General features: G+C 38.0%; 1 protein-coding gene across 13 annotated transcripts in view; it reads right to left on the bottom strand.

Moving 5' to 3' along the window:
* The window catches only part of LOC131038301 (DNA (cytosine-5)-methyltransferase DRM2), a 149,780-nt gene that overhangs the window by 54,147 nt on the left and 70,081 nt on the right, over nt 1–25,552 (bottom strand). For all 13 annotated transcript variants that reach the window (XM_057970647.2, XM_057970654.1, XM_057970655.1 and 10 more), the window contains one exon: nt 19,555–19,630. In XM_057970647.2, the coding sequence (XP_057826630.1) occupies nt 19,555–19,630 (76 nt within the window). The remainder of the gene's footprint in view (nt 1–19,554; nt 19,631–25,552) is intronic.

A 25,552-nucleotide genomic window follows, 5' to 3' on the forward strand; every position in this document is an offset into this window, starting at 1 on the left:
ACTTGGACAAGGGTGCAAGAAGTCATTTGGATTGCCTTAGAGTGGATTTTGGTCGCCAAGAATGCAAATTTTGAAGCCAAATGAGAATTCGCTCCTAACCCTTCCAAAGGGTCCAGAGCGAAATTCCTAGAATCACCCTTTTTTCCTTACAAATCAAGTCAAGTTTTTGGTTTTTATACCCTGGAGAGGAGTGAGGCAAGGTGTACTAAGTCTTGGAGGTGATTTGAAGTTGAAAGGATGGCAAAATAGCCCTAAAACAAGATTTTCGCACCTGACCCTTCCAAAGGGTCCAAAGCGAAAATCCCAAAATCTACCTATTCCTTTCAAATTTATGCTAAGCTATACCGAGACCAAGGTAAAAGATGCCCTTGAGATTGCCCTTGAGTTGATAGTTGTCTCCAAAAATGATGATTTTAGGCCAAAGGAGGAAAATCGCTCCTGACCCTTCCAAAGGGTCCAGGGCAAAAATCCTTCAATCACCTATTTTGCCTTGCAAAATCATGTCAAACTTGGGTTGGATGTGAGAGAAGTGTTTTCTAGCCTTTTGAGGTGAATTCAACTTGAAATGATGGAGGAATAAGCCTAAATTAAGAAATTCGCTCCTGACCCTTCCAAAGGGTCTAGAGCGAATTTTCTCTAAACCATTCTTTTCTCCAAATTTTGTGCTAAGTCAGGCCTAGACTAGGGTGAGAAAAGCTATTTGGAATGCCTTGGAAAGATGTTTGACCTTCAAAAATGTGAATTTTGAGCTAAAGTTGGAATTTCGCTCCTGGAGAAAATCTTGGGCAAGTTTCATGTTAATATCTTTTTGTTGATGATTTAAGTTGAAAATGCTATGTTGAAATGAATTTATCATGTGTTCTTAATCATCTTTTGGTTTGTTTTGGCAGATGAAAGAAGACCAGGCCAGGACAAGGACGACCTTCTCCAGCCCAACCTCATCAAGGATGACCTCTTCCAGTCCAACATTTGAAGGAAAGACAAGGTGGCATCCCAGTCATCACTCCTCCAATCGGGTTGGTCCACTTCAGCATGTCCAGATTCAATGTACCTGACTCATCAAAGATGGCACTAACTTCGATGTACCTACCCCGACTATCCATTGGTCGAATATTCCAGAGAAGACATGTGTCCAAATAATGCAATTATTTCATTGCCCAAAATTGAGTTTGTTGTAACAAACCCTAATTAGGGTTTTCATTTTAAAATCTCGGCCATTGATCTCAAGTTGATCTGAGCCATCGAATTGTATTAAGGGGGCTATATAAGCCCTGGCTCCTCATTTTGTAAAGGCTAATAATAGTTAGTCAGTAGTTAGAAGGTGAATAGTTAGCTAATAGTGAATAGTCAGTTGATAGAATAGCAATTAGAATAGAATAGAAAAAGAAGGCAAAGATTGTTGCCAAGATGTTGTTGTAAAAGACTTGTAAAACTTCATTGAAGAAATGGTGAAATCTATGGGTCGATTCAACAATTTGCATGGTCCTTATACTTCTCAGATTTGATTTCATGTTATTAGATAAGTGGAAGAAATGTGTTTGATTGATGGTGAAATTTGTATATCCATACTAGTAGCAGTTTGTTGATTGCAGACTTGCCTTGTGTAGTCAACTGGAATCATTCAGCTTGAGCTTAACTTCAATTGTCGCTTCTTCATTGACATGCATCAGCCTGATGGTGTCTACGCCTGTAGCGATGATCTGAACATCATAAAGCTTTCCTCCGAAGATCGCACTAATCTTGTGGAGATGGTCCTGGGATGTTGTTGTGACCATTTCACACATCGCCCCATTAAAATGGGGACCCCCTCTTTTTGCTTTTGTTTTGCCTGTTCTTCTCTCTGCTTTTAGGGTTTTGAGTAAGTGAGTGAGTCGTCTGGACTAGGGTTAAGCCTTAGGAGTTTCCTTTTGATATTTTCAAGCCGAAGTCCAGTCAAATTTTGATAGATTATTAAGCATCCTCACGGAGATCGCAATTTTGAAATAGGATGAGCCTGCCAGGAAGTTAGGAATGTCTCGGGATGGGTCCAGTCAGGATTTTGAGGGCAAATTCAAGTTAGGTCTAAGTGTTAGCATTTTAATGATTAAATTATACATTTTTTCTCGGCAAACTTTAACCAAATTTTTGGAAGCAAGGTAACCAATTCCTGGCCTTGAAGACAACCTAACCCTGCATGATGGAGTGATCTGAAGACCTAAATTTTTGATATTTTGGCTTATAAGGGCAAAATCGCTCCTGTCCCTCTCTCAGGGACCAGGGCGAAAATGATATTTGGTGCATCTTGGTTATTGACTTGTTTTAATTGTTTTGTACAGGGTCGCCAAGGGATGCAATTGGACGTAAATTGAAGATTTTGAAGATTTTGAAGACTCGAAAATGACAAGTTTTTAAAGTTTAAGACCAAATCGCTCCTATCCTTCACTGAAGGACCAAGGCGAAATGGCTCACTTAGATCGTTTTGGGCCTCATTTGATCGAACTGAAGCATCAAGGACGCAAGGAAAGATGAAGTGAGAATAATGGAGTATCCAGACTTGGTCGTTAGCAGTGAAAGGTTGAACTCTTGGCTTAGCAAGACAAAATCGCTCTTGTCCCCCACCCAGGGACCAGAGCGATTTTCTTCAAACACACTTTCCTGGACATTTTTTGGATTTGGGCTCTTGTTCATAGCTTGCAAAATGATGGTATCTTCCCCAGCAAAGGAAATTTGAGATGAAAATTGTAAAGATTTGACCTTGAGGACAAAAGGCGCTCCTGTCCCTCACTGATGGACCGGAGCTTGATTTTCAAATTTGCACTGTCCTTGCAGGATCAAGACAATTTTATGATTGGAAGAGATCAAGGAGGGCATGTTTTGTCCATTGAATATAATTTGAGTAGTCAACAAGCAAGGAAATATACCGAGTTGCAAAAGGGCGCTCCTGTCCCTTGCTGAAGGTCCAAAGCGATTTTCTAAAAAGTGCAATTTTCTTGCAAGGACGAAGCAAGTTTTGTGATTGAAACGAATGAAAGAAGGCATTTTTAGCCCGTTGAAGATAGTTCGGAAGCCTAACAAAGGACAGATAAGCTTGGATTTACAAAGGGCGCTCCTGTCCCTCACTGAAGGACCGGAGCTTGAGTTCCTAATTTGCATTGTCCTCACAAAATTTAAGTGATTTTGCGATTTGAGGAGGTCAAGAGAAATATGTTTTATTCGTTGAATATAACTTGAGTGGCTTACGAAGGAGAAAATCAACCCAAGTTGCAATAGGCGCTCCTGTCCCTCACCCAGGGACCAGAGCGATTTTTAAAGGAAGCTCCTGTCCCTCTCAAAGGGACCAGAGCGATTTTCCCTCAAGACAAGTTTCTGGCCAAGGTAAAGCGCGTTTCAAGTTTGACATGAGTGAAGGAAGGCGTGATCAATCCTTTGAAGATAATTTCGGAAAGATAGCAAAACGTAAGTGAGCTCAAAATTGCCTAGGCGCTCCTGTCCCTCTCCCAGGGACCAGGGCGAAAAACATATCATCAAGTCTTTCCCTCCAAATTTAGATGAATCCAGGCCAAGGCACAAGATGGCGATGATTTTTGGAATGCTTCAAGGAAGAACAAAGTTGCAAAGACCACAAAAACTTGATGAAATTGGTTAAAGGCGCTCCTGTCCCTCACCAAGGGACCAGAGCGAAATCTTCAAGTATGCCTAATTTTGGAGTACCACTTTCGTTTCAAAGACTCAAGATGGAAGGCGAAGTGATATTCTACGATGACACGATCAAGGGTTTGTACCAAGAACTAAAAGGCGCTCTTGTCCTTCACTTAAGGACCAAGGCGATTTTCATAAAAACAACCATTCCCTTCCAAAACCACGTCAAGGCAAGGTTATGCAAAGTCAAACATGTTTTTCGAAGGACGATGAACAAGGAATTAACCTCAAGAATCGACAATTTTAAGCCCAAAAGCAAAAAATCGCTCCTGTCCTTCACTGGAGGACCAAGGCGAAAATCTTAAGAGGGTCAATTTTGCCTTGAAGAAAACGAGTTAGGCATACGTGGGACGAACAAAAATGATCATTAATTGCCCTGCAACATGAATTGGCAATTTGGAAAATGAAGTCCAAGGACAAAAAGTAAGATCGCTCCTGTCCCTCACCAAGGGACTAGGGCGAAAATGTTTTAAGATACACTCCTTCCAAAGATGGAATAAATCAAACTCAAGATTCCAAGAGAAAATGCTATTTTGGACGTCCAGGAAGAGACTTTGAACGTAAAAAGCTAGAAATACAAGGCTAAAATGCATGGGCGCTCTTGTCCCTCACCCAGGGACCAGAGCGATGTTGTTGATATCCCTTATTCTTCCCATACTTAGGCGCCAATATTTTTCAAATTGCATTAAATGCTAAATTTGCTAAAACTTTGAAATATTTTAATTAAATTGGCATTTAATGAGAACGCATGGGCATTTAATAATTAATTTAAGCCTTTAAAAAATCGAAATTTCTTATTGCAAAGGCATTTAAATTAATTATTATTAAATTAAATAAAGAAGAGAGCACTTGGGGTATTATTTTACTGTTTTTTTGCAAGGTCGGCCTCCTCTTTTATTAAATTTTATTTATTTTTTGGCCTATTTTCCAAGTCGGCCTATTGGGAATTGCAAGGATGAGCGCCTATATAAGAGAGGTATTTTGAAGCATGTTAATCCATCATTCAATCATTTGTTCAAATGCGATTTTGAAGAAGTGATAAAGGAGCGAAATCTCATCCAAGAAGGAGTGCGAAGTTTGATTTAAGAGGAGCGAATTTCGTTGGAGGCTAGATGTGGAGCGAAATTTCCTCAAGGCGTTGAAGGCTAGAAGTGGTAAAGTTAATGCTTGCGAAGTCTAGAGGAAGACCATTTTGTTGAAGAAAGCACATTTTGAAGACTTGGATCCACATTTTGCCTAGCGAACTTGCTTCATTTTGCATTATTTCTTAGATTTAGTTCTCAAGTGGAGGTATGGCGAGACTTCCTTGGTTAATGTCGAAATTTTGAATTTTGAATTTCCAATGGCGTAGTTATATTTAGGAAATGATAATTCAAAGATTTATCATGAAGTTTCCTAAATATTTAAATTGCAAAATATATTGCTCATTATGAAATGTTGTGTAGGTGTCAAGATGGCGACCCCAAAGGCAAGAGCATCCACCAGTCGTCCAGCCCTCATGAAGGAAGATCAAAGGAATGAAGAAATGGAGACCAAGATCGTGTCAAAATGGAGTAACATTGGAGATACCAACCTAGGAAACTTCAGTGTGAAGAAGTTTCGAGAGGTCCCTTATATTGGAAAGCCATCACCTGTCGCGAGGAGAATAATTGAAAGTGGCATTATCAAGGCAGCCGGTTTCCCTCCAGCAGTCCAGTGCCATGAGCTGATGATCGAGTGTGCCCGCCATTACGACCCACAGTCAAGATCGATCGTGTCCAAGGAAGGAAACACTTTGGCTTATCTTTCAGAGGAGGCTATCAGTGAAGCTCTTCATCTACCAGAACATAAAGATATGATTTACAAAAGCTTGGAAGGAGCTAGATCCATGTACGAAGATGATCCAGATACTTGCTTGAGCATCATCAACAAGAATTGGTTACTCAAAAGTCGTCCTCGCTTGAGCAAGATTCCCAACACACCACATAGGATCGACTTCCAGGAGGAGTACAGAGATTTGATAACCTTACTCAATTGAGTTACAGGAGCTCCTCAGGCCTTCTACTTCGAGAAGTGGATGTTCTTCTTCATCCAAGTGATAGTTCAAGGAAAAGGAACAATTCATTGGGCAAGAATCATTAGCCATTGCTTGGACGTGCAGTTGAGAAGACTGAAGGCTACTAAATCCTTCCACATGAGCTCGTACATCATGTATGCCTTGATCAGGAGTTTTGAATATGCAGGACTACCTCACAGAGGAGTGATTGGAAGAGGACCAGGGGAAGTCAGAGTTTGTGAATCTTGTGTTCATTTGCATCATCCACCTGGAAGTAACTACAAGTTAGTTAATGATACTTTCACGATGAACATCACCAGGACATTGCAAGGTGGGATTCACAATCGGATATCTCAAGATGCACAAGAGCTTGTAAAGAGGTATGGTGCTTGGTTTATCCAATTCCAGAAGTTTACATATATTAGAGTTCATGGGTGTCCTTCACCTCCATATATGTTGCCAAGATATCCGACAGACAGAATAGTGTTACTTGAGGTGACTAGGCAATTGGCAGCTTATGCAAAGGCATTTAGACATAGGCATGGAAATGGAATTCCTGTACCTATCATACTAGGAAATTCAGTAGAGGTATGTCCTAATGCTCCAGCTTTAGATGATGCAGAAAGAGAGTTGGCCTTATATTCATTTTCATTCTTTTCATTGAGGGAGAATTTTGATCCTTATGGGTATATAGAGGAGACAGTTGGTAGAAAGTACAAGCATGAATGTCAGGTAGAGGACTTTTGGATGAATCTCTCAAATGATTTAGAAGTGAAAAGAAAGATGCATTCCAGATTGCCTTTAGATTTTATCAGGAAATGCAAAGTTTACAGAGTGGCCGATCAAGCTCAGGACAGTGGCAGGCACCTCCAGTCATCCTATGATAGAGAGGACAAGGCAGCGAAGATAGATTGGAACGAACCTGAGGTTGTGGACTTAAAAACTTTGATGGCCCCAGTTTTGTCCTGTACTCGCAGATGGGTTGATGTGCAACATCAAAAGTTAAGAGAGCAGAATATATCAATGACTTTTACTTTGGAGGAAAGGTCGGCAGAAGGAGGAACAAGCGCAAGTGAAGGTCATACTCATCCTAGAAGCACAAGCGAAGGCAATCCTCACCCCAGAAGCGTAAGTGAAGGCAATCCTCATCCTAGAGGTGCGAAGAGGAAAGAAAGACCTGAGAAAAGAGAATCTTCCAAGAAGAAGCAAGAGGCCAATCAAGATCGCTCATCCGGCACATCTTCTCGACAAGAGAAAAGGACACTTGAAGTAGAGGAATCTATGGAATCAATGGTTCAGAATGATAAACATGAAGAAGGACAGGCATCTCAACGTTCATCAAGTCAATCTCCCCAGGTCAATGAGCTACATGAAGACAAGAATGATGATGAAGCGACATCTCAACTCCGAAAAGAAGAGCCATTACCTAAAGAAATACAAGTTAGAGAGACAAGGTTCACCATTCCGGATTGGTTGAAGGAGAGACTAACAAGAGTGATTGTGATCGAAGACGAAGATAATGTGATTGATTTAGATAGCCTTGTTGGAAATTCTCAGGGAGTAACAGAAAAGAAGAAGGCCACCAAAATGTCCAAGATGATCAGAGATGAGACAGGGTCCAGGAAGTTACAGATAGCTACACCAGCAGTGGACAAGTACGAAGGTGAAATCCTTGTAGAAGAATATGATGTAGAAACCGTTGAGCTTGGTCCACTCACCACCGAGCAGGCAATGGATGAGGCAACTGATTCATTTGAAGCACTTAAAGATAAACTTAAGGAAGAAATGGAAAAGAATAGAAAACTTGAGAGAGAGGTCGGTGCTTGGAGAGGCTACTTTAGCCACCTCAGTCAGCCTTTGGGACGTCAGGATCCAGCAGTATCTCCTGTGCAAGCACTTCCCCTAGAATCAGTTGGTGAGGCAGAGAGAGTTAAGAGCTTGGTCCAGCTTATGAGCTCTTGGATTGACAAATCCCATACAGTTGCCGTTGAGTTTGCAACAAGAATGATGCAGACCATCCATCGGGCTATCCAGGTCCTTGAGATTATCCACAACTTAATGATAACAGTAGCCGCCTTTGCTCATACTAAAGATGTTATCATTCCTGTTCTTCAAGTAATCAGGCAAACACCAAGGAAGACCTTAGCACAAGAAAAGATAATAGATGGAGGAGCTCATAATTTACTCCAGTGGTCTACTTTACTCCAGATGAAGGAAGTTCTTTTCGAGGACACCAGCGCCAAATGCAATCAAGTGGAGGAGGTCATCCATCCAATCCAGGACAAGGTGTTTGGGGTGTTATGTACTATTCTTGGCAAAAGGATCGAAGTTGAGACAGATATGGATCTTCAAGAGTTGGAAGAAAGGGTCAAGGTCATCTTTTGCAAAGATGAGAATGTTATTACAGATGAGCAAAGAGATCAAGTGTTTGCTACTATGCTCCTGATTGAGAAAATCAAGGAACTCGAACCTGAATGGGACGCAGCTCTTCTCAAGGCCTTTGATCAGATTATTCACTTAGAGGAACGAATGAGGAATCTTCCCGAGATTCCTATTGTTGAGATTGAAGGAATCGTGTCCAGATTCATTGCATATGCTAAAAAGGAGCATTGGAAAGGGAATAAGGTTCTAGAAGAGAGGTTGTTATAGATGACATGGCACCTTAATTGTCATTGGTCTATGTTTCCTAGATTTTTGTGCCAAATTAAATATTTGGCTATGCATTTAATATTGTTCAATAAAAAGGGAACTTTTGTAATAAAACCCTAATTAGGGTTTAGGTGTCAGAATCTCAGCCATTGATCTTCTTTTGATCTGGGCCGTTCATTGTAATTGAGGATGCTATATATACCCTCATTCATTTTCATTTTGGCATTAGAAATAGTGAGCAATAAGAAATAGTTATAAGATTAGAGCTTTTGGAGAGAAGAAAGTTATTTTGTAGCAAGATTGAGTTTTGAAGAAAGAATTTCAAGCAATTGTTGTCTATTTTAGCTTTGGGATCAATAAAATATTGAAGTTATAGTGTTTTATTGCAATTCTTGTGGCTATCTTCATGGTTGTTTGTTTTCTTGAATCATTCTCAGTCGAAGTAGTATTTAAGTTTGAAGGACTAAGTGTTGGGCTTGATCTTTGGTGAGATTCACGTTCCAAACCACTAGCTTCTTGCTGATTGTAGGAACGCCTTGTGTGGTCAACTGGAGAGACTTGAATTACTTAAACCTTCAATCGTCATTGAGCTTTGGATATGTGCCTTTGTGGTAGTGTCTATGATCCTTGATGAATTGAAAAATCATTTGTTACCTTAGAAGATCGCATCAATTTCAGTTGGGTTGTTATTTCATGGCAATATTGAAATTGGTAGAATCTTACCAAGTCTAGCCTACATCGGGTCATTCTTAGGATTAGATTAGAATTTATCCCTTGCAAACCCTACCTTTTGATCTTTTGAGAACTTATTAGTTTAGGGAAATCTTGTTCCTACAGCTCGGAGGACGTAAGGCCCCTTGATGAAATAGCATTCACAACGACCACTGGTGCTTATCCACACGTAGAGACCCTACATAAAAGAACATTGGAGTCACCCTGATTGATCCTTTTTTGCGACATCTTCAGCAATCAGAGGCTTTATTCAAGAGAGGATAAGGTACCCTTGGGTATTTTATTCTGTGTATGATTGTGTACAAAATACACGTCAACAGATGTCAAAACAAGACTTAGTTAGAATTTCATCAAAGATCAATCATTGCTCCTACATTCTTAGTGTCAGAATTAGATCCTTCCCTCGCCCTCATCCTTTTTTTCTTTTTTTTCAAAATCCAGGCTAGTGAAATCTTGTGATTCCAGCAAATTACACGTTCAGGTCATCAAGTGTAAGTCCCCTTGTGATTCCAGCAAAAACACACAATGACCACTGGTGCTTATCCACATGTAGAGATCCTACAAAAAGAACCTTGAAGTCATCCCGATTGATCCTTTTCGTGACATCTTCAGCATTCGGAGACTTTAATCAAGAGAGGATAAGATACCTCTGGGTATTTTATTCTGTGTTTGGTCATGTACAAAATACACATCAACAGGTTTCCACTCTATTTTTTGCACATGAAGACCTTATTTTCAAAATCTGAGAACATGAGTATTGATAAAATGGCTGATCTCCTAGAACAAAACCCTAACTAGAGTTTGCATTTTGCTTTTTTTTCCTTAAAGACATAAATTTCAAATTCCGACAAAATGAGTAGTAATAGAATGATTCGAGGAACAAAACCCATATGCCACTTTCAAAAAAGAAGAAAAAAACAGAAGAAGCAAAAATTTCTAAAAATAGCAGGTGTTGACGTTTCTAAAGTCACGTATCGTTACAAATCTATCCAGCCAACGTAGAATAGAATTTACTCGCCGAGTATCCTATCCTCTCTTGTATAAGGAGATCCCTAATGTTGTTCTTAATCAATCAAAGGGGACAACCTCAAGGTTCCAAATGTCGGTTCTTGACTGCGGGATAACTCAACGGTTCATGTGTTTTGCTAGGAGCACAAGGGGCCTTATGTTTTGCAACAAGCTGGTCTACATTCTAAGATTGCAAAATAAAAGCAATACGGAAGGGTTAAGAGACCTAAGAATTAACAAGACTGGTATGCGGGTAGACGGATTCAACATAACCAATCCCTGCTTGGCCAAAATTACTCACAACCTCGTAGGAACAGTGCAATCTTCAAGGGGACTTGGAAGATTTTCAGACTGCAGGTGCATGGCTAAGCACCCAATTTTGGCGCAGCTTAGACGAACACCTGCAATTGAACTAAACACAAATTTAAAGGCTCCGACTAACCATACACAAGGATACACAATCAGCATATCCTCAAAGGTATGAGGCTGAATCCATCAAATACCTACACACCCAAAAAGAAAGATCTATCTAAATTGCTGAAAGAAACCATGCAAACAGACTAAAACCAAGATGATAAACACCAAATCAATGTCCATTATATTGATTCTAGCTGCTTATTACAACAATTTCTGCAGCATTTCTATGCTACTGCTAAAATTTAACCCTCTACAAAACTCTAACCTATTCTAATTGCCTACAAAAACTCTAACCACAATCTAACCCTTTACAAAAGAAAGGCCTCTGCCTTTTATAGATTTTACAATTCGAACTGGTGGCCAAGATCGACTGCATCCAAGGGCCCTTGACCTACCTTCTAGAAGCTGGCAGCCTTAACCCATGCCAGCTCAATTTTCAGCTATCCACCCAACCACTATCTCAACTACCTACCACTATTTGGCTTTAATTTAGTCAATTTGGCAGTTATAGATAACTGGCCTGTGTCCCTTGTTTCGAAATATCTTGAACGGGACCCACAAGTAGTTCTCTTTTTACAATAAACAATTTCAATTCTTTAAAATGAATTTATGGAATTAAATCCAACTGTGCATTGATGAGTTTGCACATTTTGAGTGTTCTTTTGCTTTTTGTCTTCAATCTTGATAGTGGACTTCAACTCTATAGTTTAGGTGGTGGTGTGCTTCTCCGTGCTTCGTCGTGCGCTCTATGGTGCGTTCCTGTATTTCCTCCTCTGGCGTTGGTCGCGATCAAGGCTCCTTGACGTTTCAGGCTTTCTCCTGGTTCTTCCCAACGACGCCTTCGACCTACAAACAATCAATTTTGATCCGCATTAATCACTTTGAAAAATTAAATAAACTAATTTAAGAAACATTAAATTATAAAGCGGCATTGGGCCTTGTTTTGATGCAGATGAAAGACGTTAACTTTAAAACAACCCGATCCTTTGAATTAGAATGCAAACTTGATCCCCAAGAACATTTTGCAAATTCGGCCATGCACGATTTTACTCCTCTATTTAAAACACCTCCTTGCTTTAGAATGAAATTCGGGCTTTTGAATACAAATGAGAGACCTTTGTTATTTTCTCTTTGATACAAAATTCGGCCATTGTGCATGAAAGGGGCGGTCTTTAGATTTGCAATCTTAAACATTAAATGCCTCCCCCCTCTTTGACAAAATTCAGCCCTGAGACGAACTTCGTGGATTAAACTACCTTGGCAATTCATTCAATCTTGCCGATTTAGAAGAAAATTCGGCCTTGAGAGCCAAAATGCGAACTTTGTTTGCCAACTTCGACCTAGAGACTGATTTTGCAAGCCTTTGGTGATTTTCGGCTAAAATGAGGATTTTGGGGAACTTAAATGTTTTCTTTCCATTAGCTCACAGAAGTTGAAAAAAATGCAAGATTTAGAGGTTTTCGGCCTAACTGGGCCTTTTGCGAGATTTCGACTATTTTAAATTTGAACGCCCTCCTTATAGTTAATTTCGGGCCCATGAGAAACTTCGTGATATTTTCTAAGAGAGCGATTTTGTAAGCCTTTCTAATTTCGGCCTGAAAGAAACTTCTAAGAATTTCGGCTCACTATTCGCGATTTTTACTTGATCTCCATTTCGGCTTATAAGAAACTTTTGCGAGCTTATTTACTTTCAGCATATTTTTGGCTAAATGGAGACAAGGCTTTGTGAGCTTTTTCCTCACAATTCGGCCTAATAGGCCGATTTGTGAACTTCAAGTGTACCTCAACGTTTTGGGTAAAAAGGCCGGTTTTGAATTTTTGTTTTAAATTTCGGCCCAGAAGGCTGATTTGAGAGTTTCCTTCTCTTCGACCCTTTAGGCAGATTTAAGAGTTTTTTGACCTTTGAATTTTGGTCTTAGAAGTCGGTTTTGGATGAGATTCACAATTTTGGTGCTTGAGAAACTCGGGGTTAATGGGGCTTTTGCACGATTTGTCTCCTTCTCCCATTTCGACCTTATGAGCCGATTTGAGAGTCCCTCTACACATTTCAGCCAAAGAGAAGTGTTTGTGAGAACTTAATTCTTGCGGCCTATGAAGGCTTGATGACAGACACGAGGGCAACATGAATTCGCCCTAAGACTTCGGGGTTCTCAGATGAATTTTCTCTTATTTCGGCCTTGGAGGCCGGCTTTGAGCTTTAACGTTTTGAATTTCGGGTCTCAAGGCCGAAATTGTGAGCTTTGGCGCCCCTTAATGATTTTCGGGTCTTTTTGCAAGAATGTGTGATTTACATCTGGAGGTAAAAGTCTGAATCTTGCTTTGAAAACTCTTTACACAGAACAACTCTCGGCATACTTTGGCACCTAGACTCGGGGTTATCACGGGATTACACAAAAACTAAAAAAAGTCAAGAAAGATCCGAACTTTCCTACGGCCCTCCCTCTCTCATTCGGGCAAACTTCAAAAAACAATGGGGGTCCCCCTGAATCAGGGGCGTGTGTGCGACGAGCACAACAGCAGGCTGTCAGAAATGACTCAAAGCAATTGCGATCCTCGTCCTTTGGACCTCCTGAGCACTTTGGCAACATTCCAATGCAATTCTAAGCAAGATTTTTTTAATTGGCTTAGAGTGACTTCAAAAACTTAACTCTCAAAATGAAGATTTATGAAAATGCAGAGCTAAGACAAGACCCTAAAAAGCGAAAACAGGGGTGTGTGAATTAGGTCACAACAGGTACCTTATCTGCTCTTATTCTATTAATTGTTTACTCAGTTTGAAAATTATATGTTCTATTTTTATTGTTCATATGCTATATATGAACAAGCAATGTCTAGCATAAAACACAACAAATCAGCAACATGAATATCCTGCAACTCTGAAACCATACAGACAGCAGTACAGAACTTTGCACAAACATCCAGATATTTGTTTTGGGGTGAGATTCAGGGCTAATTTGCAAAGGGTTTTTACAATTTGGAGGAAAGAAAGCTCATTCTTGGCATATGATATTTTACTGAGTTGTGGAGTTGAGTAGATTTCTACAGCCCTAGAACAAAAAGCCTACAGCAAAGATTAGTTTCAGGAGTGAAGATTTTCCCTAGCCAATACAAGCGGATTCATAGAGGATTCACAATTGTGCAAATTGTTTGAAGGTTGAAAGTTTGTGTTGAAGAAAAGTAATATTATCAGATTTGACATTGTGCTGAAAGAGAATTCTTTTTGAGATTCATGATACAAATAATAAGTTTATAAGGTAATTTATTTAATTAAGCTAGGCAATGTTTTCATTTTATGGCTGGACGTAATTTTCCTCTGAAGAATTACCAGTTTGTACTTGTTGTAATAGCCAATCTGCAAAGCACATACTTAAGGAATAATTGAAAAGCTTTTAAGGCTATTGGGGCTTTTTGGAAAGGAATCCTAACTTGAATAAGACTCTTATTATTCAGCCACTAGCCTCTAACTTTCAAAACAAAAGCAATGCAACCTATTTCTGATTTTTGTGGGCTTTATGGATGATGTTGCATGGTAAAAGTGAGCTTCCGTTGATTTGTTGGAATCCTGATGCATGCAACCTGCCCATATTAGAATTTTGAGAAGTTAAAACATATAACTCATCTTAGGGTTAAGATGTATGGTGTTGGAAGTGATGCGTTGGGCAACATAAAGGTAACAATCAAGGGTTTCCAGCTATCAGCCAGACTTGGAAGCTAAGAAAAAGGCACTTTCGAGAATCCTTTTTCCAACAGGACTCTTGACTCAGCTACTCCAAGAAGACTATGCAGTTATTACAGCATATAGAGAGTTGTGGAAGTTGCAAAGGATTATAGTAACAAAGACAATACTATTGGAAGCCCACTATCAGAGAAATAATCAACACTAGCTTAATGATAAATCCTCCAATCATTACCCATTTATGGGATTTTTTGGGTTGATCATACCTTGAATCCAGGAGCAAATGTTCGATGGGATCCTCCTAATGCGAAATGGGTAAAAGTGAATTTTGAGTAGACAACTCAAAGAAACTCAAAGCCTTACAGGGCACATTGTGTCTTGAGTAGTGAACTGAGACTCGCATGGATTCGCCCAAAATCAACGAGTCTGAGGCAAACAAAGCTTGCCAGGTCTAGGGGGCTTTGTTTCAGATTCTCTCCTAGACTCTTCGAGTCTTGGCAAGTTACGACCCAAAGACTTGGCAATTTTAATTTTTTTTTAAAAACTTAAAAAATTTCAATGCTTGTTTGGTTTATGACATGCCCATCTAGGATTTTCAAAAAAAAAAATGGTGTGCAACGAAAAGGTCTATGTGGTTTTGAAGGTCTTCATTTGGGCTTTGGTGGTGGGGGCTCAACCCTGTTGGGGGCACTACCCCCAGACCCCCACAAGGAGTGCTACCCCTCAACCCCCTTTTGGTGTTGTCCCCAAGCCCCCATCAAACTACAAGTCTAAGCAAGTACTAGGCCAATGATGAATCATGATCATTAAAATCTACAAAATACATATCCCTTGTTGCAAATCTCTGCATCTTCATAGTCAAAGCAACAATCAAAGGATTACCTTGTTTCATACATTGGACAACTTGTTTAGCATACAAGGACTACCATCGGCAAAGTTAGCATGCTACAGTCCTTGTACTACTAAATACAAGTTAAGTCATAGTTGGCAAGAAATGCAGATTTCATAATGCAAAATGTAACACTCATGCCTTCCATAGACAACTCATCAAAGAATCTCATCTATTAGTATCCTAGCTAAGGTTAAAATGGTACATAGCCATTTATCTTTTTACTTAACCGCTCCTCTTTGTTAATTAGCTCGTCAACAAAACATGTAGTCTTGAAAGCTTCAAGAAAAATTTAATAATAAATTCATCACTTGAATATACACACCAGTCATTGAGACACAAACAAATATCATGGCTACATCATCATCTAGGACCTATGTTAGACACCAACACATGACTTGTCCTAATGGTGGGATGAATAATGCAACCTCCTTTGAGCCATAGAGTTATAATTATAGATTTGATATTTGTTTTGATGCCATGGATTTCATATTCCATCAGTTTTGTAATTGTATACATTTGACAATATTTATATATCTAAGTGCATAATTTCCTTCAAATAAAATTTGTGTTTATACTTATGTGAACGATGTATAATTGTGTATGCGATCAAATTAGCTTCTATTTGACGATGTTATTGTGTCTTTAAGGTTTATTTATTAAAGGGTGCATGAAACAAGTTTCAAATCCTTAAAAATCTCTGAATTTTTTGGTTTTTTCAATTGTCGAGTGGCATTGAGTCTAAGTTCGAGTTCAAGTCCTTGTCCAAGTAAAAAATCAGCTTGCCAAGTCCAAGTCTAATAACTATGGCATTGAGAGATCAAGAAGGTTGGATTTTGGCAACTGAAGCTTAGAAGTCGACGGTAGAACGAACGATAAGGTCGAGTGTCAAGTGGGCTGGATAGGGATGCAATTATGCAAATAGTTGGGGTCTAAGAAAGTTCAATTAGAACAGATTCATTGATGACTATTAATGCCATCCACCACAAGGAAACCTCGAATTGGAAATTACAAAAGTTCATAACACAAATTTGGGAGGGCCTATCTCAATTGGAGGATTTCAAACTCATTCACGTCTAACAAGAGGGCAACCACGTGTTAGACAAGTTAGCAAAATGGGTTGTTGAAATAATGGTGCATTACTCTGCAATTGAGATGGTGAATTGTGCACAATTCTTAGGTGAGCTGGGAATGGAAAAAAGGACGTTCGACAGTAGTTGACATCAATGGGAGAAACGTTGGCGCATGGGAGGATTAATTGGGGCTGGCAAGATAGCTCTCGAGGTAGCTGAAAGATTATATCTTCCTCACCATGCCTAGCAAGACAATGTGCATCACGGAGACCACAATTTGTTTGAATGCGAAGGACCAGCAAATGGCAATTCGAGGAAGAGTGACAAATAAAAAACAGAGAAAAATATTCAACATTTTAGAGCTGCAGGTGTTGGAGACGGTTAAGATGATTCTAAGAGAGGCATTTATGAATTCAACCTACTTTTGGGGTAAAAAACAACATCGCCACCATTTTCATGGTGTGGCTACTAGAGATCAGGGAAGAAAAGAGTTTGATAAAGTTTCTAATGTAGAAGCTAGTGAAGGCTCGATTGAGAGTGGACATGACACAATATCTGGAGATGGAGGTTGTTGGCATAGGGCTACATCCTACTGGGGGCGTTTGGCCAAGGCTCACACTGCCCATGGCCACGGATCCCATTTTTGGTGTGGCAGACTGGCAAAAACAAGGATTCTTGCACACTCCAAGTAATGAGATGTGTTGAATTATTAAAAGAACTCATGGGTGCTTCGCAGGCAAAAGTGAGAGCTCAGTCGCTTACGCTTTTGTTGTCAGTAGCAGGTCCTAGCGAGATGGAGTTGGAGGAGCAGGACAAAGAATGGCCAATTCATTAGTCTATAGATTTTTTAGGGGTAGTGGTCCCTATGTCTGGAACCCTCTTTTTTGCCTTTTTGGCTAACATTAATGAATATTGTTTTTGTATTTCGAGTGTGGCCCCCTTAGTGCCACATTAATATATCAAAATAAATCCTCCAATCGTTGCAAAGATTTAAAACAAAAAAAATTTGGTTGGTTCATTACAAACTAGGTACTTTGAGGGGCACTTCCCCTCACCCCATTGAGGTCTCCACTCCCAAACTCCCACTAGTTATTGAGATTTCTTGTCACGTTAGAAACTTGATTACAATGAGGGGATGCCAAGGAATTGGGATCTAACTCTCGAGTGGGTTGACTTAGATGTTATTGTTGCACAACTTACCAAAATCTCTTTAGATGAGACAACTTCTACATATGACATAGCTAGTGGAAGTGGCAATGTGACTCATTGTATTTCAAATGAAATTGTACCAATTGTGAACTTTGATGTCGTTGATGAAGAGCAATATGAATATTATTGAATATTGATTGTAATTTTCATTGTGTATTGACATTTGACAAGTGATTGAATTGTGAATTTGACTATTTTCTTTTAAGCAAATTATGAGGTATTTAAATGTTTTGTTTATTGGAATTTGGCAATTATGAGTATCACTGTCTTAAATATATATATATATATGCCGTACACAACCATAACATACCCAAAAAGGAGTGGGGACCCTGGCTCAATTGGTTAAAGCATTTTGTTGCAGCCAAGTGGTCATGAGGTCCAATCTCCCCTCCCCATGGTAACGAAGGGTGTGTCACGCCAGCATTGCCAATTATGTAGAAGAAGTTTATTAAGCACACTGCAGTTTATAGGGGGCTACCTGAATACTGGAGTCAAAATTTTAAAAAAAAATTGCTGTACCAGCATACTCGAGCCCCATAGCAGTATTGGCTACTTAGTTTCTAAGCAAATTGAGGGTTTGATATGATCAGTTTCAATCGTCTACAATAGTCATCAGCACTTATATTTATTTCAGTTTGCTGCTCCTTGTTCAGAAAACACTGAAAATTTTATAAACAGGGGCATTACAGATTTACGACCATTCACAAATAAAGAGACTTCAAACTGTGTTAGCTAAGACACATCAAACTGGGGTATCATCCATGTATGCATCTTTTTGGGGTCTTTAAAACTAAAACTATTTATGAACTCAAGATAACATTTGGTTTCAAAAACCTTCAACCTATATTAATAAAAAATGTGGAAAATATTGCATTAAGGCCATTCAAATCCAGGAAACATTTTGGTAGTGGTTAAAATGAAAACTGTAGATAATGAAACATATATTTAAGGAACAGTCCAGAAAATCAGCAAGATCCCACTTAGCTATTGCATTATAATAAACAGTAAAAACACTAATCTATTGAAGCTCTGCTAACGATGATGCAGCCACATAGGCATACATAATTTGGTCCAAAGTAAGGATACAGTCATCTCCAAATCTATAGAAATGCATCTGAAGACATGTTAAACCTCTCAATTTCATATTGTACAATAGTTTGCAATTTGGAATATGAAATCATCATTTATACAAAACATAAAGCCCTCCTGTACCACAAATCTAGAGCCTAAACAGCTTCCCTATAAAGTCAGCTCAATTCCCATCTGAGCTACAGTACATAAATGCAAAGAATCGTAAAGTGCATTGAACCTGTTATACCAAAATTAGAGAGATTTTCTTCCATCATGCTTGTTAATGGAAAAATGTGCACAAATTTATGCAACCTTTTGATGCCATAAATCCACTATAAGTGTCTATAAACAGGGGTCAAGGTTAACCTCTGCCAAGAATTAACCAAACAACTTTCATACAAGCCCCATCTATGCATGCAATAAATGGCATCCACACTCTTCCATTGGCTATTTGTGGCCTAGGCCAACTCATGAGGAAAGATCAACACTTTGTGATGAATGACTGCAGCATTTATTTCTAGTATAGAAAAAAGGTGTGATTATTAATTCCTATTAGAAATCAGGAGATGGTAATTAGAAAATCAGTTTAGTTCATACATATGTTTTCATAAAACGACAAGTCCTAATGAAATTCTAGGCAATTCAAAACCACATATTTGCAATGTTCCCCTCATCATGGTTAGGGTCATATGCTCAAAACACTAAACAAACGGATTTAATTTTAGTTCGTCATCACCAAGTATGCAAGAAGGCCAAAATCATGAAGCCGCACACAACTTAATTTATATAAAAACAATCCTTGGATAATATCAATCTTCCAACCACCAAATGTAAAGATATAATGGCAAACATGAAGCTTTCCACAACTTGGTCAAGTTTTGAATCAATGGGCATATGCAATAGATTGCTTTTACTTTATCTCTTATGCACTTTCTCCGCTGCTAGATCTCCTTTGCTAGGATGGTTTACTATTGTTCAAGAAATAGAAGCTTTGCATTATAGGCTTTTATACAAAAAAACTTGATATTGAGTAGTAAAGACAAACTTTAAAAGTAATATTCAATACCTCAATCCACTAAATGCTCCAATCAAACTTTCAGTTCATAGATTGACATACCATATCTTTTAACAGCCAAAGACACTTCCTCTCCAGCATACCCCATTTCCAATAAGCGGGTTTTGAGATTAATTTCCTGGGAAATTTAAAGAAATAAATCACATGATAGATAGATATTATAAGAATCAATTCCATACCATAACTTTCCTAGCTACAAAATTGCTACTTAAAATAGCCATAAGAAACTGAATGTCTGAGAAAGAAAATATGGCAATTAAGGCAATTCAGCTACATCTGACAAAGCAAATGCAACTATTAAGGAAATTCAGTTATGTCTGAGAAAGAAAATGCAGCAACTACGCCTCACTCCCTCTCTCTCTCCCTCTCCCTTTATCTATCTCTCACACACACAACCCTACACACCTGTATCTGCCTGCCTGCAGACCCACACACACATGAGAGAGAGAGAGAGTATCAAAGCCCAAAGATACTAACAAAAGGAGGACACCTACCCTATCTCCCTTCCTCCCTTATTCTCTTCCCCTTCAAATGGATTCATACGCACAAACACACAGGATATAGAGCCATACATAACTAAGTGGAAGGTTGAATATTAAAATACCCAGTGATTTCACACACCTGAAATAGTATTTATGAGTCAACTGATTTGGATTCACAATGCTAACACCAAGTATAACACCAATCCACCCAGCTTCACATTACTAAGCCCCTTAATCAATACCAAGGACATTTGAGAAGTGAGAACAATGATTTTGAAAGGATTATCCCCATAACCAAACATACAAAGATACGAGTAATTATAAAACATCAATATTGTTCTAGTATAAAGCATTAAAAAGTGTCACTAGCACTAACAAGAAAAAGACTCACTAGCACTTAGAACACTGCTTCAACCAAAATACATCATAAGTGACCTTCAAACTCATAAAGCAAAAATATAAAACAGTTTTAACAGATCAAAAAGAAAAGGCGAAAACCAAGTTGGCATAGAATTTCAATGGTATGTGCTACAAACACATGTATACTGCAGATAATAGGACAGAAACGGCCATAAAAGTAATAAAAAAAATAGACCTGTGAGATTTTTTAATATTTTTGCATGTGTCTAACTTCTTCAACTTCTTTAGACACATAATTCTGGAATTTTCCTGATTTCTGTTAATGTTTACAAACAACCTTTTACCCTTGTTTGGAGATGGTGTGAAAGACAAGGGAGAATGCCAGCCATGCAACATCCAAGGGATGTTGTAAAATTACAAGATTTGTTTATCGAAAAAATACTCAAAAGGTTTAACCATGAATGAACACTACATAGAATGTTGATGTTGCTCCTTGTGACGGATATTGAAACAAATGATTGAGAGTCAAACAGTCCACTCTTGACCATAAATGTCTTCAATAATAGGATCTCACTTTTGTAATGCAACTGACAGCATGTGAAAAAATATTGAAAAACTAATTCTAGCAAACCATTAACAAAGTTAGGCCATGCAAATTCACATGGTTTGTGGTAGATGCTTCCCTAGTTTGTAAGGTTGCATGGCGGATCAGTGCAAAAGCAGGATAAGGATATCCTTGGGACCTGTTATTTTGTGCATGAACTAGCACAATGATTTTAGGGCAATGAGACAATTAATTGGAATTAAATTAAAAGATATATATTTGAAAATAATTTGATTTCAAGTTTATATATTCTTACTGTCATTATTATTTTTATTATTGTCATTTAAACCCATATTTTGTAATATTATTCATCTATGTTTCACAGCATTTCCAAGACAAGAATTAAGATGTTTTTGGGAGGATGGTGGTGGACAGAAATTCAAGAAATAGGGAAAACAAATAAAACTCAAAATATAAATCAAGAAAAGAATAATTTCAATATGTAGTAGGAAATTATAACACCTAAAATAAACCATAGCATTATGGTTTAAAAATTTGTACCTAAATCAAAGTCAATGAATTCACAAGTCAAATTAAAAAGCATCACGATTCATTCATTCAAGTCTAGCAATACATCAAAATTAAAAATGTCATCTCCTTCTATCCCTCTCCTTCATAGAATCACAACTACTGCAATTTGCAAGTGAAAATGATGGCTTATGGATGGTCTTTCAAAGGCTAGGAGGCTAGGGTTTTAAACAGGGTATTGAAGCCTTTAGGGTCCCCCCACAACCCTTCTTTCTGTTTGCTTTTTGTATTTTCTGGTTTTGGTGTTATTTTCATAAATGCCACAAATGATGTTCCTCCAACTGCCCCATTTCAAAAACATTTTCATCTGACAAAAATCAAGGACAGTTAAGGTGATGCTTCATAGGTTTCCCAATGTACCTGAAACAGATAAGTGATAGGGGTGCCCAGGGAAACATTGGGCACACAATCTCATGTAAATCCTAATATTCAAATATACAAATACAATAAAGATGGTTTTTATCCATACAATTTTAAGATACAAGCATAAATACATGGGATGATTGTCTGCAATCGCATGCAAATGAGGTTGGACAGATGGCAAACATACACCTAAATTTATATAGAAAACTTACATCTGCAAGCCCTAGAATATTGACAATTGTTTAAAAATAGAATCAAGACTTAAAATCTGTGATACCGAATTCACCTGTCTAAAGGCTCTAGCCCAGACCAGGTCCGCATGGGTCGTGGTTCGCAACGGGTCCATCCAGGGTTCACCCCAGGGCCCAGGTTCACTGGCTGGGTTAAGTCACATAAAGTGACTTATAAACATTAAAAAAAAAAAAAAATTTGCCTTCAATCACATACTAATAACCATGGCAAATGATGATGATCTTGATCCTGATCCTTTTGATGATTGATGAAGATAGAAGACACTTATTATTTTTGATTGTCAATTTTGTAATTGTAATGATTTTCATTTGAAACGTGAACCTGGACATATATGAATCTATGATACATTGATATATATTATATGGCATAGGAGTATATGACATAATATGATATTATTGAAATTCTGAACTATCAATTGGCATTTGGCATTGATCAAGGGGTGAAGTAGCATACTATTAAATGTATTTAGATTTGTAATTTTGTATATTTCTTTTTTTTTTTGCATATATATATATATATACGGATGAACCCAACCCATGAACCCAAAAGGCAAAACTTGAACCCACGAACCAGGTTCGCATCCTCAAACCCGATCCCAAAGCCGAACCAGTAACATAGCTTAAAATGTGTAAATTTTTTCAAAATCATCCCATGTATTTTATAGAAAAGAGGGATACATATTGCCAAATATGCTAAAGGGTTATCTTTCTATAGAATTAGTGTACACTTACAAACCTCTAAAAAAGAAAGGATTACTTAAGGTACCAAATTCTAATCTAGCATTCTTGGAAGCAACCATAGATATTGCTAGTGCTAGATGACCCTCCAATTTGTGTGATGCTAACTTGGAGGGAAATTCAAAAGCAGGGACGGAGAACAAGACATTTATTTCAGGCCAGCTTGGACAAGTCAAATCCCCAATCCTGCAAAGAAAACAGAAATAAAGTTTTAAAACAAATTTCGAAGTTACTGGTTCGGGTTCAAGCTCGGGTGGGTTTGATGGTTCGGTTCATGGATTTGGTTAAAAATGTTTTAGGGGTTGGGTTTGTTTTGGGTTCATTGATGCAAAAACATATATAAATCAGAAATATATACATATTTGCAGCAATAGTTAAGTTCAAAATACACCACCATATAAATAGTCAAATATTAGTCAAACTTGAATGTCATGATATAAATTAATTTTAACCTTTAAAATTCAAAAATAATAATGCCAAGTGTCAACAATCAGCCATCGTTGATCAAATATCATATGGGTCATCAAAAATATCATCATCATCCATATCAGATGATCTATGTTGTGGTAAATTAGAACCACAAATAGTGCCATTGGTACTAGCACTACCACTAACACTAGCATTGGCACTAGCACTCTCATGCTCACTAGGTGGCTTATAGTCATCGTCAACATCAAGTGCAGCAAAGTGAGCAATGGAAGCATCCAAGTCACTACGCACTGGCTTGATATCTCTCTTCCTTGACTCCCCTTCTTTGTAGCTACTTTGTGTGAGAAGCTGCAAGTTTGGATGTTTTGTATGTCATATTTTGAGGTGAAGGGGTGAATGGCACTTTTTGGAGTAAAAAAGAGTCGAAAGTCAAAAAAAAATTGCAAATTCGTCAGTTGGGCACATGAGAGGGCAAATTCTTCACAAGTTTGCCTGAGTTCATCCAAGTCGAACCCACAATCTTCTGACAGAAGCCTTTCCAATCTGCAAGGGACTGGACCAGAACCTGGACCAGGTTCAAAATGGACCAAGACCTGAGGCTTCATGAGGGCGAACCAGTAACATAGACAAATTTAACCATTTACAAAAAATTTGTTGCAACCTGATTTGCAGATGAGGGAATATCTCAGAAATATCTATAGAATAATGACTGGCGTACTACAAGTGTACATCCTTGGATCTTGGCAACATCCAAGATGAGGGGCAGGGATGAAACATTCCCTTCCCATTTTCCTTGGAAGGGAAAAATCAGGGGCTGTCCCCTCTACTAGAAACCTCATTTGGGGGCATCCTTTCATTTATTGTCCCTAGGACATGAAAATGACCTTTGACAGTCTTGAGAATGCCCAAATTCTCCAATGGCTTACATATTTTTAAAAAACACTTGCAAACAAATTCCATTCTCTATATCCAGTGAACATTAACTTTCCTGTATAATATTATTTCATTTTCTTTATATTCATAATCATTTATAAGATATAAAAATTTGGATTAAATTATGTGGTCTATCATCAGAATGAAAAGAGATGTTTTACATATTGCAAACTAGAGCTCCTTACAAAGATAACTCTAATGAAGTATGTTGATGCATCTTGAAGAGATAAATACAATTTAATGAAAGAATAGTTGTTATCTACAATACTTAATTTTATCTATTTTCATAGATAAAGAAAATATTAAATGAAATAGCCATTATCACCAATTAATTGGATCAACTCACCCATTCACAATAATTAGGTGCCACTACCTCTTTGGAAAATGTAAATTTTTCACCCATTAATTACTGGCCTGGTCCTCTAAGGGAAGCTACTGACATTTGTGGACACGCACACAATATGAATTGAAATGAAGGATGAGGACTAAGCCATTCATGAATACAATCATTAATGGGTTAAAAGCATCCATCTTTCAAAAGAATATTGGGGACTAATTGATGTAAATAACCAAGTTAATCCAATTAATTGGTGATAATGGCTATTTCATTTAATATTTATAATCTTCATAAAATAATGATTAGACAATTATGTCAATAATGGCTGTTTTTGACATCATTTATTTTTATATCTTCAAAGTGGCATCAATGAATTTCACTAGAATTATACATGTAAAGATCTCTATCCACAGTCTACACATCTTTTTTATCATAAAGATAGATCAGAGTGTGATCCAGATTACTGATATAAAAATCTGCTACACAGTAATTTCCAAAAGCTTGTTTTCTTTTACATAATCATGTTCTTGGACATGGTACGGTGTTCATTATAAACATAGCATTCTTCAATATTCTCATCCATCTCATCGATCTAGTGATATAGACAGTCGTCATGTTAAGAATAAAGATTATCATGCAATGAACATTAATTAGATATGGATACAATAATCCTCATGTCACAGCCAAGGAGAATGTAATATAATAATATTTCTTTTCAAAAAAACTTTGCATGATCCTACAGTATAATCTTAATGCTTTAAGACTATGAGTTCAGTGTTTAGGCTCAGCCCAATGATAAGAGGTTTCACAATCTTGCTTTTGAAACAATCCTCACTTGCAATCTAAAGGATGTCTCTTTCCATAAACAATTCATGATTTTTCCATCTGATGATGATTCTGATTACTAGCTTGCTGCTAAATGAACCTAACATGTTCATTTTGGTGTGTGTGTGAGAGAGAGGGAGAGAGAGAGAGAGGGGGGGGGTGCTGTCATTTAAATTTAAAATAACTTCAA

This window comes from Cryptomeria japonica, chromosome 6, assembly GCF_030272615.1.
Source record: "Cryptomeria japonica chromosome 6, Sugi_1.0, whole genome shotgun sequence".
NCBI classification, from domain to species: Eukaryota; Viridiplantae; Streptophyta; class Pinopsida; order Cupressales; family Cupressaceae; genus Cryptomeria; species Cryptomeria japonica.